Source organism: Ostrinia nubilalis, chromosome 5, assembly GCF_963855985.1.
Source record: "Ostrinia nubilalis chromosome 5, ilOstNubi1.1, whole genome shotgun sequence".
Taxonomy (NCBI): Eukaryota; Metazoa; Arthropoda; class Insecta; order Lepidoptera; family Crambidae; genus Ostrinia; species Ostrinia nubilalis.
Window position 1 is genome coordinate 7,996,611 of NC_087092.1, and position 15,355 is coordinate 8,011,965.

General features: G+C 40.3%; 1 protein-coding gene across 2 annotated transcripts in view; it reads right to left on the reverse strand.

Annotated features, from left to right (window-relative positions):
- LOC135071768 (receptor-type guanylate cyclase Gyc76C-like) overlaps positions 1–15,355 on the reverse strand; it is a 31,485-nt gene that overhangs the window by 2,715 nt on the left and 13,415 nt on the right. The window contains exons 3-24 of one of the 2 annotated variants that reach the window (XM_063965563.1): positions 15,051–15,258; positions 12,144–12,341; positions 11,861–11,926; positions 11,542–11,782; positions 11,004–11,150; positions 10,728–10,924; positions 10,380–10,557; positions 9,884–10,038; positions 9,071–9,361; positions 8,780–8,899; positions 8,116–8,256; positions 7,559–7,630; positions 7,306–7,395; positions 7,134–7,209; positions 6,899–7,057; positions 6,529–6,718; positions 5,851–5,991; positions 3,570–3,792; positions 3,055–3,199; positions 2,394–2,596; positions 1,251–1,386; positions 632–845 (exon numbers count right to left, since the gene is read on the reverse strand). In XM_063965563.1, coding sequence (XP_063821633.1) covers positions 632–845; positions 1,251–1,386; positions 2,394–2,596; positions 3,055–3,199; positions 3,570–3,792; positions 5,851–5,991; positions 6,529–6,718; positions 6,899–7,057; positions 7,134–7,209; positions 7,306–7,395; positions 7,559–7,630; positions 8,116–8,256; positions 8,780–8,899; positions 9,071–9,361; positions 9,884–10,038; positions 10,380–10,557; positions 10,728–10,924; positions 11,004–11,150; positions 11,542–11,782; positions 11,861–11,926; positions 12,144–12,341; positions 15,051–15,230 — 3,563 coding nt within the window. In that variant the 5' untranslated portion in view covers positions 15,231–15,258. The remainder of the gene's footprint in view (positions 1–631; positions 846–1,250; positions 1,387–2,393; positions 2,597–3,054; positions 3,200–3,569; positions 3,793–5,850; positions 5,992–6,528; positions 6,719–6,898; positions 7,058–7,133; positions 7,210–7,305; positions 7,396–7,558; positions 7,631–8,115; positions 8,257–8,779; positions 8,900–9,070; positions 9,362–9,883; positions 10,039–10,379; positions 10,558–10,727; positions 10,925–11,003; positions 11,151–11,541; positions 11,783–11,860; positions 11,927–12,143; positions 12,342–15,050; positions 15,259–15,355) is intronic. The other variant, XM_063965564.1, reaches the window with a different exon arrangement.

The window sequence follows — 15,355 nt, forward strand, 5'->3', positions numbered from 1 at the left end:
TACCTGGTCCTGGCAGCTAGGTCTGTGCGTATACGGCGCGAAGCCGGTGGTGACGAAGGCGCGGGTAGTGCGGGCTGCATGGCCGCGTAGGCGGGTAGCAGCGCCGCCGCGGGTAGGGCCGAGCGCGAGCCGCGCGCGCCGGAGTCGCCGCCGTCTAATCAGATGACCGTTTGATCACGTGACAGTATTCTAAGATGTGTGGAAACAGCAACATACCTGGTTCTGGCAGCCAAATCTGTGCGTATACGGCGCGAAGCCGGTGGTGACGAAGGCGCGGGTAGTGCAGGCTGCATGGCCGCGCACGCGGGTAGCAGCGCCGCCGCGGGTAGGGAGGAGCGCGAGCCGCGCGCGCCGGAGTCGCCGCCGACTGATCACGTGATAAAGACCTCTACATAAGGTTTAGAAAGAGCGACATACCTGGTTCTGGCAGCCAAATCTGTGCGTATACGGCGGGAAGCCGGTGGTGACGAGGGCGCGGGTAGTGCGGGCTGCATGGCCGCGCAGGCGGGTAGCAGCGCCGCCGCGGGTAGGGACGAGCGCGAGCCACGCGCGCCGGAGTCGCCGCCGTCTAATCACGTGACCGTCTGATCACGTGACAGTACTCTTAAGAGGTGTGGAAATAGCGACATACCTGGTTCTGGCAGCTAGATCCGTGCGTATACGCCGCGAAGCCGGTGGTGACGAAGGCGCGGGTATTGCGGGCTGCATGGCCGCGCAAGCCGGTAACAGCGCCGCCGCGGGTAGGGAGGAGCGCGAGCCGCGCGCGCCGGAGTCGCCGCCGGCGGAGCGCGTGCTGCTGGCCACGCGCTGGCGCACGCCGCACACGCCGCCTAGCCAACAGTCGCCTGTTCACATTACTCCATTTGTTAACAACCTTGCTCTATTGCTTTAAATAGGGGTGGTATAATGCAGAAAAAAGGTGATGGCTTTATTTTATTTAATAAAAGTTAGATTTTTTATGTGAATGGGGAATGCGAAAAAGTCAGAATCGAACTTGGCACACCTTAAATTAACTTATTCATTATTTAATGTAATTATGTTCTAGGTCGCACAACTAGTTGAGGTGATCAACACAAGCAAAGATTTCTATCTGTATAGACTCGTGCTGACGTCTTGCATAGTCAGATTGACAAGTGCTTTCTGTCTCGCTTAAACAACAACAAATCAACTCACTACAAACATAACAATATTATTCGATCACCGTCATCTTCGAAAGCAATCCTTGCAAGTAAAATGTAACTCGTCCGTACCTGATAACGACGCGTGCCTCGAGTCCGTTAGCTTGGGGCTCTTGCGCGGGCGGCGGAACAGCGGCCGCTCCTCGCCCTCCACCGGTCGCTTCTGGATCGCCTTCTCCGTCGCGCTGACTAACCAATACGTCTGCACCTGGAAGAGGCGCGTGATTCATTGAAACACTATTTTCTAAAACTTATTAAAGCCTGGTCCGTAAGCACGTAGAATTTATTCCAATGACCCCAAGCTACCCATCCTTATCGCTCGCGCGTAATTATATTGCTGTCGCGACTGTGCGACTGGCACCCGCAGTGAGTGTGCGAGCGCGACAGCAACATAATTACACGCGAGCGATAAGGATGGGTAGCTTGGGGTCATTGGACAAAATTCTACGTGCTCACGGACCAGGCTTTAGTCAACCAAGACGTCTCATTTGCATAAAAAATATGCTAAAAAGATCATCAAGCTATATTTGTGGATCTACATTACTAATCGAAATTAATTTACCGTAAAGAGCTATCATACAATTACATACAAACAAATAGAAATCCACCTTTTCAAGTTCTTAGACAACATTTTAAACACATACAAAACTATATATTAGACTAAAGTAATGCTAAACAATCTATCACTGGTCTTCGGTACGATAGATTTATTTCTAATTAAACTTAGCTTTAATAACGGTGTAAGTCGGAAAATAATCCTAAACAAGGCCCTGGCAATGTTTCTATTATCGTTGTTATCACCAGAATAAATCCAGTAGAATTAGATTTTAAATCGGAAATAATTACTACAAAAGATTTTATTGTTTTAAGGGCTTCATTTGTTGCCTATTAAGACTATCCTAAGTTTTCGACTTCGAGGGAGTGTGCTTAAGTGGTGGTGGCCCCCGAAAGGGGCGTTTTTTCGATTTTACGGTTATACCGCGTAAAGAACTCACCCTATCGAAAAGTGGTCTTCATGACGGTTGAAGGGTATTTAATCGATACAATCTTTTGTAGGAATCATTTCCGATTTGATGAATTTTTGTGTTTAATTCTACTGGCCTAAAAAGAAGTTTTATTATGCAAGAAAAGGTGGTATTCCTTGACTTACATACACCCATCAGTGTACTGCCATAAGCTGAAACGAAAAAAAAAGAAAACAATAAGAGCACCAACCTGCCCCTTCCCCTTGATGGGTATCGTGCCTCTCGGCTCGACGACATACCCGCCGATCTTGTCGAGCGCGTACTTGCAGTTCGGCGAGATGTGTATACGCAGCGGCTCGCCGTTCGACTCCATTCGCGAGGCTGTGTTCACCGTGTCCCCGAATAGGCAGTAGCGAGGCATCGTCAGCCCTACCACGCCCGCTACTACGGGACCTGTAGTAATATTATTATTGTAGCTTGCTCAAACAGACACCTTTTTAAGTAATAGACGATTGACGTTTTTTATTTTTTCTCCTTTTAAAAACTACCTTTTAACAAAATAGAAGTTAGGTAAACCTATCCTACCTATAATAGAAGTTATGTAAGCTATCAAAACAAAATCCAACATTCGAAAATCTAACTTTCCGAAAACCCAAAAATTACTTCGAAGTATTCGATTTTGAAATGTGACGTCACGAAATCTAGAACCCCTCCCACCCCTTGGTGGCGGGGTGGCACACTCCATTTACCCCCTTTAACGTGGATGGATGGACGCTTTGTGGGCGGCGCTGTCTTCATAATACTTAAATTGTCAACAATAGATGGGTTTGTGATACGTGTTAATTTTTTAGAACTATAGACATAATCTTAATATTTTAGCATAGAAGCCCTTTCCGAACTAATAATCATACCTGTGTGTATTCCTATCCTTAGTTTGAGAGTTTCATTTGGTCTATGAGATATCTTGTGACTCTTGACTGCGTTCAACAATTCGAGCGCCATTGACGCGATTTCACCCACGTGTCGATCGTTGTTCCTTATTGGTAGACCCGATACCTGTAAAAAAAATTATTAATTTCATCAGAATGTAATCGATATACGCATAAAATACTGCAATTTATATAATTAGTTTTGCAACAAGAAATTAACTATTGCCGACAACTGTCGGGTGTTGTCAACGGCATTGGCTTAATGTTAATTTAATTACCATTATCATTTTGTTAATGGATAATTAATGTTGACACGTTTATGCGTTATCTAGTAGACATAGTTTAGATTCCGTTTATTTTAATGCAACTGAGCTGTTAATAATTGTCTGGAAAAACAAGGATCAATCAAAAACTTGCTTCTAAACTTAAAACTGAGGAAGCCGTGTTTTCAACAAGCTTACTAAAGGTGTGACTTAATTACCCAAAGTCCTACTTACCACCATATAAGCATCGCCAATCGTCTCGACCTTATAAACGTCGTAACCCCTGATGATCCTGTCGAACACAGTGTACAAGTCGTTGAGAAAGTTCACGACCTGTAGCGGCGTGCTCTCCGCCGACATAGCGGTGAAGCCGACGATGTCGCTGAAGTATATCGTCACGGAGTCGAAGGACTCTGGTTCCACGCCTTCCCCGGTCGTCAACCGGCGCGCCACAGACCTGAAACAAGCACGTTGGGGATACAGATAAAATACAGACGCGTTTAGCCAGGATTTTTGCCACGCTCTCGCGGTTCCAAATATACGGAGCTGTTTTGGAGGATCAAAATAACTATTTTATACTAATCGATTAATCGCGATTAGTTGTTGAAAGGGTCTAGTGATTATTTCTGACCTAATTTGTAAAGTTCTTTTAACGACAGGGTGTTATTCAATTGTATGGTTTTGTCTGCGCTATAGCGACAAAAACTGCGCTAGATTACTGCTGCAAATAATGAATACCGAAATAGACTCCTGCACTATCAGGCAGTATTTTTATGGAAAAGGTGGACAATGTTTCCAACATATCAATTCAGACACAAAAACACAAAACGCATATTCCTGATAATTGTCACTCTTGTAAAATAATTCATCACCTGTTCCGCAATACTCACCAATGCCCTAAAAACTAACGAACATAATTTCATACATGTTTAAGTAAATTTAATATCTCCTGGGACAACATGCTGTGATATAAGTAAATTGAATTAATTTATTATAGGGGAACGAATTACTAGAAGCACTCTGACTACTTTTCTAAAACTACAAGTACAAACTCTTCGTTGAAAATAAATAAGATATTAAAGTTAGTGTAAATAGGTCACAAGTTGCATTAACTAAGATTTAAAAAAGTATCATGCCGATGTAGTGTTTGTGCGTCTATTTAAAGTTGCAGGGTCAACTATTGGTTCATCCCATTAGCTACTCGGTGGAAGATAATTTATGGCAAAAGCATTCGTAGTCCACTAGTAAAAACTGCCATCACCTCAAGGCACCGCGCCAGAACCGCCACAAACCCAAGCAAGCGCTACTGCTACTTAAACCAATTGATAAAAACTATGTCACGGGCATCACTACGTCACAATTCCAGACGTAGTGACACGTTCTCCGAGACCTACTTTCAAGGCAAACCAATATTAACTACTGTCACCAGTAGGGAGTTAATTACCTCAAGACATTTTCACGATATTTCTATAATGGATTGAACCTCCACATCTGGAAAAGAACACAAGTACAACAAAGTGAATACATTAACATTTTTTTTCTTTTGGATAAGAGAATATGCACCACTGTTTTACATCAAGTCCATGTCAATGTTCTCCGGTTACATGAAGACAACGGATATTTACGCTGCAGCAGTGATACATTAATTTTTGAAAGATAGCCTAGTTGCAACATGCATATTATGCTGTAAAACGCAGCTAAAAAGTGTAATTATACAGTAAATATTGCGCTCCAATTGTATAAGAACCGTTAATTAATTTTGTAATCAAGTAACAAATTAAGAATCGCTAATTAATGTACATTGTATTTACAATACGAATACATTTTCAACAAAAAAATGTTGCAACATTATTTACAAGTTATTAACAGTCAGGCGGACTAAATGTAAAGCAGTGAGCACACCGCCGCATCAGCCAAGAACATAATTTGTATCTTGTTGTATTTGCGTCTTCCATAATCGTGCCCACATCTATATTAATTGTCACAAAAATAAGAACATTGTGTTATTTATTAGTAACATACAGGAACTAAAGTAACGAAAACGTTATCCACTTAGAACTATTATCGATAAGTATTATATCTTGCTACATATCATTAGAACGTTTTAAAACATCAAATTGTATTTCTGGCAATGCTTGCTTGTATATTTATAACTAAATCCACTCCTTGAAACCTAAGCAGTGTTCGCATTCAAAGCTAAACAATGTGCTATAGGGACCTTTTACTTTTATCAAAACGTGTATTTAGTGATAATTCTTGTGTTTTTGCTAAAGCAAGCGAACTTTATCGGTGAAGAGGAGCTTTTTAATGTTGTTGTAAACAAAAATATGTCATTTCTTATTCCGTACCAATAAAATATAATCAAATCAATGACGTAAACCGACAATAAACTTGATGTTGTAGACACAGGTTATCTCTTTCCACAATTTTGCAATTTCAGAGAATGTATCTTTGTTGTACTAGACACGTTTAAGGAAATATTGTATCACTAATATAATACTTAATGAGCACTTACTTTGGTAGCATTCTATGTAGTAAATCTTCGGTTTTCTGTTTTTCTTCTATGAGTAGCCTCGTTCTTTCGTTGACTAGTTCTTCTAAATTATTAGCATACTTCTCCATCATGTCCATCATTTGGTCCATTATGTTCCTTGACCTGGGATAACAATAACTTGGTTAAAAAACGCAAACCCTATCCCTTTAGTTAGTTCACGGACCACGCATATCAGATTTTTTTAACACCTTGATTATTCTTTTTTTTTTAACTTTTATGAGCAAATCATTTAATTTGCTCATAAAAGATTAAAAAAAATAGGCTGACGATACTTTAATAGAGCATTAGATACTCGTGCCGACGTGATAGAGCTGCTGCTACATACATAAGCGGGCCGGAATTTGTCCAGAACATTATCTCCATACATATTAGAATTTAACGCCCAACTGTACCGAATAATGCTGGCCAGTATTTATTTAGGATAAAGGACAGTATCAAGCAAGACTGAAGCATTTGTCACACTGGATGCGGTCTGCGGTCAGATCAAATGAACGCAGCCTGTGTTCTTTGGTCATCGCAATAATACAAAATGTATAGAGACCAACAATGTTAATCATGATGTGGGCTGCCTTCATTTTGACCTGACTACAGAACGCATCCAGTGTAGCAAATTCTTTAAAGTTAAGTGTAAGTACTTACTTCCCAGACTTCATTTTCTTTAGGCGGGAGCGTATAGTGGGGAAGTCAGGCCGCAGGTTGGGGTCCTCGGCCCAGCAGTCACGCATGCACTGGATGACGTAGTCCTCCGTCACGCCTTCTATGCTGCTGGTGTCGGGCCGAAACACTTCTTCGCCGTCCAGCTTTGGGTTTTTGACCCTCTCTACTATGTCTGAAAGGAGAATTATTACTATTAGCTTCTGCTAGCAATCACAATCACAGATCGAAACTGGACATAGTGATACTAGAACTCCATTGCATCGGACAGAACACATCCCATACATATTTTTTAAATGGCACTTTCCAAATTTCCAATATTCTAGTTTACTAAAATAATAATAAAAAAAAATACCTTTGGGCTCTAGTGAAGTCACTCCGAACGGCCCCCGCCTGGCGATGATTTCGTATAAAATTATACCAAATGCATAAACGTCTCCTTTTTGCGTCCCACCCAAGCTTCCGTTGGGATTATCCAACTCCCGAAGGAGCTCTGGAGACTTCCACAAAAACCCTGCAAATAATAGGTTTTACAATGACAACATCATCTTTTAGAAACAAAAGAATAACAAGGTTATTTCGCTATGTACCTCTGTAATATTGATGCTCTCCAATAAAATCATTTTCGGCACAATATCGTAACTCGTGGAGACCAAAATCTGTGACCTAGTAACAAGACAACCATTATTTTAATTACAACTAAATCTAACATTAATAATAAGCCACTAATAAATGATCGAAATTCAATTAAAAATCAATTACCTGCAACATCCATCTTGACGTTACTACACAATTCGAGGACTTGAGATTTCCGTGAAAAATTAATGGCGAAGTATGAATAAACGTCATACCCTGAAATAAAGAACATTATCACATATTTTATAAATAGAACATAAAGTGTAGATAAGATTAATAACTATTTTTGTAATTAATTTAACTTTAAAGTGATGCTTCTTAAAATAAATGCATACGTGCAGACTTAGTTTACACAGTTCAATAAATCTTTACAACTCACCTTTATGAGATCATGGATTAGCGAAGATATAAACATCTTATCTAACTTTATATCTTCATTTTCAATTATATCCTGTAATACAATCAGATAGCATTAAACAATTGATTTAGTTATTACTACTTCTACGTATATACTAAGTATAAATGATAAAGTGTTGTGTGTGACACACGGTCTGTATCTGCGATATAATAGTACATAATAAGACTCTCATCAGTAATTTAATGATTCATGCTTATACTTCTGGTAAGATATAGGCTCAAAATAGTGACTAAGTTTCTTGCGCTGTTTCTTCGTAGTAAAGTTCAAATTATACTAGGAAGCGTTTTGTGAATTTGGTGACGTAATTGCATTTTCTACAGTAATATTATGAAGAGGAAAAAAATCATTGTTTGTTTGTACTGAATAGGCTCCGAAACTACTGGACCAATTTAAAAAAAAACTTTCACCATTAGTATCGTGCATTATTTCTGATGAACATAGGCGGCACGAACTTCGCCGGGTAGTATAGTAAGATATAATGCTACATGGATACTTAGGTAAGGAGTTATGCGACTTACATACAAGCTCCCTTTGGCGCAGTAGTCAGTGAGGATGAGCACACGGAGCGGCTCCACGACTGCGCCGATGAAAGAGTTCAAGTTGTCGTGCCGCAGCTCGCGCAATAGCCTCATCTCCTTCATCACCTCGCGGGAGATGTCCTGGACAACAAAACAAATAAATAACCTTATTCTAAGGACATACAGAACAATACTAAAGTGAAAAATTGATTTTGATAGCAGCCGCATTCCCTTCAGCTCGCGGGAGATATTGTGGACACTAAATGACTAATTGATTTTGAACATGAAGATTGAAATCCATTGGAATAATCGTCGATTGTAATAGACTCCGTCATCCAAATAGAACACCCCCTGTACTCTTCATACTTTTTAAAGTTTACTCAATTGATTAGACATACCGACGCGGTTTGCCGACAGCTTATATTAGAGAAGAATATACCTCTAGGTTGGTTCACGATTGGATTAAATATACTCAAGATAAGCAAGGGAGCTTTCCACACTCAACTAGATAAGGATAATGGCTAAATGTGACTATGTGGAACTAAGTGAAAATGAACGCCTTATTTATCGTGCAAAAATCATCATGAAACACTTTTCATAATGCATTTTACGTCTCTATAGTAATACAAATAAGGTTAAAAGTTACAACATAATTTCAACTCACCTTCTTTTTCGAGAACTTCAATTCCTTAATTCTAACAACATTCCCTTTGTACTGAGCTGTGGTGGTGAATATCTGTGTACAGCACCTACTCTCGCACGATATGCCACTTGCTAAACTAAGCTGAAAGAGTATGAAAATGTTAATCAAATACTCGCCAATATAATTTGAATAAACCATATAAGTACGTAAAAAGATGTAATATAAATAAACAAAAACATGCAATTAAGGCCTTAGCGTTTAGAAAAACTAAATTTGTATTCCATCAAAGTAGACAACATCTTTATTATTTACCTTACTAGGAGAACAAATCAGTCCGCTACCCAAATAACCTGCGATTTCGTTCGAGTCAACCTTCCATAGGAGACCCTCGATTTCCTGCTCGATCTTCCACTTGCGGTAAATACTGATGGTGACCACCAGCGCACAGAACAGCGTCACCGCCAGAGTACCAGCCACCACCAAGGAAGTTATTTGAGAGTCGTCTTTCGGACATTTCTCATTCAGAAACCCGCACGATGGCTCATCCTCTGGCTTCACGTTGTCCGGCCAATCGATAGGCAGTTTCGGATTCAATTTATATTCCTGCAAGTAACAATGACGCTTGTTATGCTAAAACAATTCAAACCACAGCATTATTCATGAGTTAAACTGGTACAATTTTAGCACCGCATTGTAAAGCGTTATGCTCCATTATAATATATTATAATAATTACAAATGTAATGCGAGTGCACACTCGTATAAATCCTCAATACAGCGTAATAAAGATATGAACTACTAACGCGCCTGGTCTTTACTAAAATTAGAAAGAGATTAAAATATCTAAATATGATTAGTGTAACCATCTGGATCTAATTTAAAGTCAATTTCCTTTTAACTGATATAAAACTAAATGATAAAATTATTAAAATTCACGAGACGAAAACAGTAAACTCTCAGAAAGCTTGCTGCTTGCTTGAAATACAACACTCAGTTCCTTTTGTAGTTGAGGATTCCGGGTGAAGCTCGCTTCACCTTTCGGCTTGCTCATCACTTTCCGCCAAGTAAGACGCAGTCCAAAAGCTTTTCTTTGGTTAAAAATACACTAAAATAGCCAGAACACTAACTGGGAATTCCCTGTTGCTCTGGTGGAAGTGTCCAACAGGAATCATGCTGTAGGAACAGTTGACGTCGTCATCGGTCAGAGGCTTGAACGCGAGCACCGAGAAGTTTCCCTCGGAGTCTCCTCTCTCGTCCAGTCGAATCGTCATGCCCGACACACCTGCAATAACGGGCCCATTCAACTATCTTCTAAATGGAATTACCGATGCTTATGATAACAAAAAAACAACTGATCTTTATGATACCGTAACTGATAGCTGATATAACTATCGATAAACATGTATAAATTAGGAATGTATGAATGAAATGATATCGATTTGATGTTGAACGGAAATACTTTATGGATAATCAGCAATCTTGTAAACAAACAAGGAATGACATTAGCAGTAGACCGTCTCAAGTTTACGGGAAACTAAATTGATAGCAAAGTTAAATAATGTTGAGCTCAACAATTTGTTTTCAAGATTGCCAAATTCTGTTTGCCTCAACTGTATAACTTACTTTTGTATGGAGTACTCTGAATCATTTTAGCGACGATCCGTGTTCCATTAGAAGCGATACTAATTAATTTCTGCTGAGTAAGCGCTTCTTTGTCGGTATCCTCTCTAATCAGTTTATCCAAGGCAGTAGCGTAAAGCTTTACAGAGTCGTATAGATATGCAGCGTATATGGAGACGAACTGAAAAGCAACCAGTCATTCGAATTATAATGATGACGTGACCAGAAGTGTACTTTCATATGTTTTTTAGACAATTTATATCAGTGGTCCTAAAAAAGAACCCTGTGGAGCTCCTTGTTTTTATCTATGATACTTTACGAAGGTTTACAAGAAGAGTACATGAGTATTACCTTATTGAATTTGTTCTCAAAGACTGTTGGAAGTGGAAACAGGAATGGTTTCATAGCGTTGTAGTGGCGTACTCGGGCGGTAAAATTCTCAAAGCTGCCCACCGGTTCGGAGGATACCACCACCAGAAGCGACTGTGCACGTTTCTTGAACTCTTTCGTATTTGGGCACACCAATTTCGACCCTCGGTCCTCCGTTTCTAGTTACATAAAGCTAACATTAGCAAATCACAATTTAAAAAATAAATAATGCTGCTTTATAAATATTTGGTTACTTACTAATCAAGTACTTCAACGACTCCCTAGTGGAATACGTCATCATATCAACAAATATGACCATGTATTCTCCATTCATGAATAGTTTCAAAGATTCCATAGCAGACATCATGTCAATGAGACCGGCCGTCGTTCCCAAAAATACGTAAACTGAAAACAAGTGAACACGTTTTTAAATTCTTTGATGAATATTGTAAGAGAATCGCAAAAAATAATATAATCATACTTTCGAAACCAATGAAAGAATATTCTCAAATCTATCAAATTTATATTTACAGTAAGAATAAATTAAAGAAATAAGAAAAAATATCGCGTTTTTTCCGAAAATAACATGATATCTAATTTTGGACTTAAGTTATTGGCAAACTGTCTCTTACAACCTGTATATCTGTCACCACAAAATTGAGAATTCCGTCAGATTATCACCTGACGTAGTTAGATTACAATCCAACCTAACCAAACTCAATTTTAGTTAACAATCTCACGCGTTATATTATAAACTGACGAAGTTCACAATTTCACGTTGACATATCCAACTCACTTCTTGTTCTATTTTTAGTGTCCTGTATGAACTGGTACCAAAAGCCGGGCGCGCAACAGGTTCGCTTCTCCTCGCAGCACTTGAACCCTTCGATGACGGGCCTCTGGTGGTTAACGGTCATGTTGTTTTTCTTCGCGTGGTTTTCCAAGGTCAGCGCCACAGTCACCCACTGCTCCTCGTACAATATCGAGAACTTGTTCCATCTGTAGTATCTCAGTAACGATATTACAGATTTCGTCGCCTAAATAAGGAATTGCCATTAATAAAAATATTGTGATCAATTAATTTTGTAACATTTAAATTGTATAGTGTCACATACCTGTGTATCTGGAGGCTCCAGTCTTGCAAAGTTAGGAAGTACTGAACTTTGGTAATCTGAACATTTCTGAAATAAAAACATCGTTCTTTTATTTGCATTTTTTGCTAGGACAAACATGCACGTAAAGTGCTAGCACTCTCGACAAAGTTACATTCGTGACATTTTAAGTACCTACTACGAAATTGCTTCATAGAGCACACACAAATCGGTTCCAGAATAAAACTGCTAAAATTATAAATGCTGCTGCTAATTAGCAGTGAAAATGAAATGAAAGTGAGCTCACGTATGATATCATGGGCAGATTCCTGGACTGCGCGATGATGGCCTCGGTGTGGCAGCGGCCTTCGGGCCCGAAGAAGGCCACCACGCCGCTACAGCTCATATCAGTGAGCAGCCGCGTGGCTGTGATGGTGTCGCACTTGGTGTCGTTCCACTCCAGCCTCAGTTCTACCTCCGGCAGGATGTCTGTGCTGTTGTTGATCTGCAGGGGCGTTACAAGATTTTGAACTAACAATCATTTGAAGTTTATGAGTTAGGCACATCCCTACTTCGGACATGTCTCCATAGAACGACTGGTCGTCCAAGGAAAAGTCGAAGGAACCCGTGATCGCGTGACAGGTCACTTATGCGCTGGACCGGCCAAGTGAAATCGGCAGTGGGAGATGGCGTATATAGCGTATGACTGCATCAGACAGTCTGCCAACAGAGAGAGATAACGGGAGATCGTGCGGAGAGTTGTATCCGTCTCTACAACCGATGTGAACAACGCCTCTGCCAAGAACGAAACGAATAAGAAGAAAACCCTACTAACTTCGTAAAAATATTTTGACTAAATTCTACGATAACAGTACCGCAAACTAAATTTAGTAAAAACTATTTTATTTATACAAAGTTAGTAGGAATTGTCTTTTTTTTGCTCTTAGTATTATCACAGAATAATAATAAGTACTACGTACAGAAGTTTTACTTCGCGAAGGTATTTAAAAAAATGTATGCTCAATGTCATTAACAATATGGTGTAATTTAGCCTGTCTCAAGAGTCAAGCACCATTTTGTTGACAAACGTCAGTGATCGGCACTGCGCCGAAGCTATAGGGCTGACTTCGGTAAAATGATGTGACGTGAGGTGCCAAACTGCGGAAAATGGCGGAGGAAATACATGATTTAGCATGAATTATCATGAATAATATTAACTACTTATTTACCTCTCAGTGTCTTGAGGCAACTTAAAAAAGTACATTCTGTTTTTATTATTATTTAGGCAGTTAAATACTGCACAGTATTTAGTATACCATTTACTTTATTTTCTTCCATCATACACAAGAATACGCGTGCGTGAGTCAATGTTCAATGTGCTCGTATGTGAGGCCTTGTCGAATAGTATCCTGCAGGTGGGCCATCGTGCGTGTTTTGTTTTCGATGTAAACTCGCGCAGATGAACAGGCCTGGTATTATGCGCTTAAACCATTTGTCATCAAAACTTCATGTAAGTTTTCGGTCCCGACCAACTTTATATTACGTCTAAACAAGGATGACGTAAGCAGGATACGGACTTCAACATTTAGTTTTTCCTTTGTTCCTTTCCTTACAATTTAATGTACTTAAGCGATGTATTTTTTGAGGTATGAGAATGCTCCAGCGTATAAACTTATATTATACAACATTATCTGCGTGTATTTAAAAAATCGATGTCTAATCGAATCCATTTTTACACGTAAGTAAACAACAACTATACTTACCTAACTATAGAAATGACAACAAGAAAGTCTGATGGACTATCATTTAAACGAGAAAATAAGTTATTTGTTTAAGGCAGGTATTCCGCGTTATCTTTATTGCTTGTTAATTTAAATTACCCGCTAGATAAATAACCACTTCTACAAATTCCTATTCGAATTAATACCGGGCACCCTGCAGAGTACATTAGAGTTCAGAGTGTGTAATAAATCAGCTGTTGTCACCACAAACTAGCACGTGACCTCTCCATACACCTACTTTCTTCTCCATACCACACCGGTACCGCGCTACATCAATATTAGTCTCCCAGCCCCCCACATACCATTCTGCAATTTTCAAACACGTATTCTAAAAATAACGACTCTTTTGCCTTCAAGTTAAATTTAACTACGGAAGTGTAGATATGAATTCGTGTTATACAAATACAATTTATCATCGTACATTTCAAGCATAAAGTTTGAATATACATCCCAATGGGCGCTCGTGAATTAACAGACGATGCATGATATATGTTTGAATTGCTTATAGTAATGTTGTGTTGATAGATAGTGTTAGCCCGTCAGTAATAATAATTTATTTGAGTATTGATATGGCTTCAAAACTTCACGAATATTTAAAACAGCTAACTAAACAAAAAACTGTTTGTACGACGTTTGTGTTTTGGATTTTCTAGATTGAAAAGGCTATTAGATCTGTCTACAACTGAAACAGTTTTGTGACGTAGGTGCATAATACTATAATCTTGAGTGGTTGGTATTATTTTATCACAGATATATCTCGTTTCATTGTTGACAACATGGCATGTTCGTTTGCAGGTTTAAGAGAAACTACGTATTAGTTGTTATCTGTAGTCTTAGCGCAGCGGTTATCTTTTGTTATTGTATAAATATTAAGGTTTTAAATGGAAGCGTACCTCTTCAAAAACCGTAGGTCCGACACATATCTTTCCCTTAGGCACTGCTCTAATAATAATTGCAAATGTACTTCTTCAAGATATAAATGAGAACGTGCCTCCTCACCCCGTCTGGCCAGCTTTGTATAACGTTGGAGGTCGATGGTGAGGCTGTACCTCTAGATATTGAGAGCATACCTCTTCAAGAGCCATAGAGAGAGCCCCTGAGAAGGCAAGCCCTTTCCGGTCGAGCAGCTCGCCCTTGATGGAGGGCAGGTAACCGATGGTGAGGCTGTACTTCTAGCTATTGAGAGCGTACCTCTTCGAGAGCCATAGAGAGGGCCCCTGAGATGGCGAGCCCCTGCCGGTCGCGCAACTCGCCCTTGATGGAGGGCAGGTAGCCAATGGTGAGGCTGTACCTCTAGATATTGAGAGCGTACCTCTTCGAGAGCCATCGAGAGGGCCCCTGAGATGGCGAGCCCCTGCCGGTCGCGCAGCTCGCCCTTGATGGAGGGCAGGTAGGCGATGGTTAGGCTGTACCTCTAGATATTGAGAGCGTACCTCTTCAAGAGCCATCGAGAGGGCCCCTGAGATGGCGAGCCCCTGCCGGTCGCGCAGCTCGCCCTTGATGGAGGGCAGGTAGCCGATGGTGAGGCTGTACTTCTTGGCGGCGAGCGAGGGCCCGGCGCTCGCCAGCAGCGCCAGCGCCGCCAGCAGCAGCGCTCGCGCGCCGCGCCACATGGCGACGCCCTCACCGCGGCACCCACACCTGCGCAACAAAACACTCACATTTACAAAGAAAACTCGAACACTGAATACTCTGAATTAGATTTGCAGGAAAACACGCACGATTCGAAGTGGTTCGC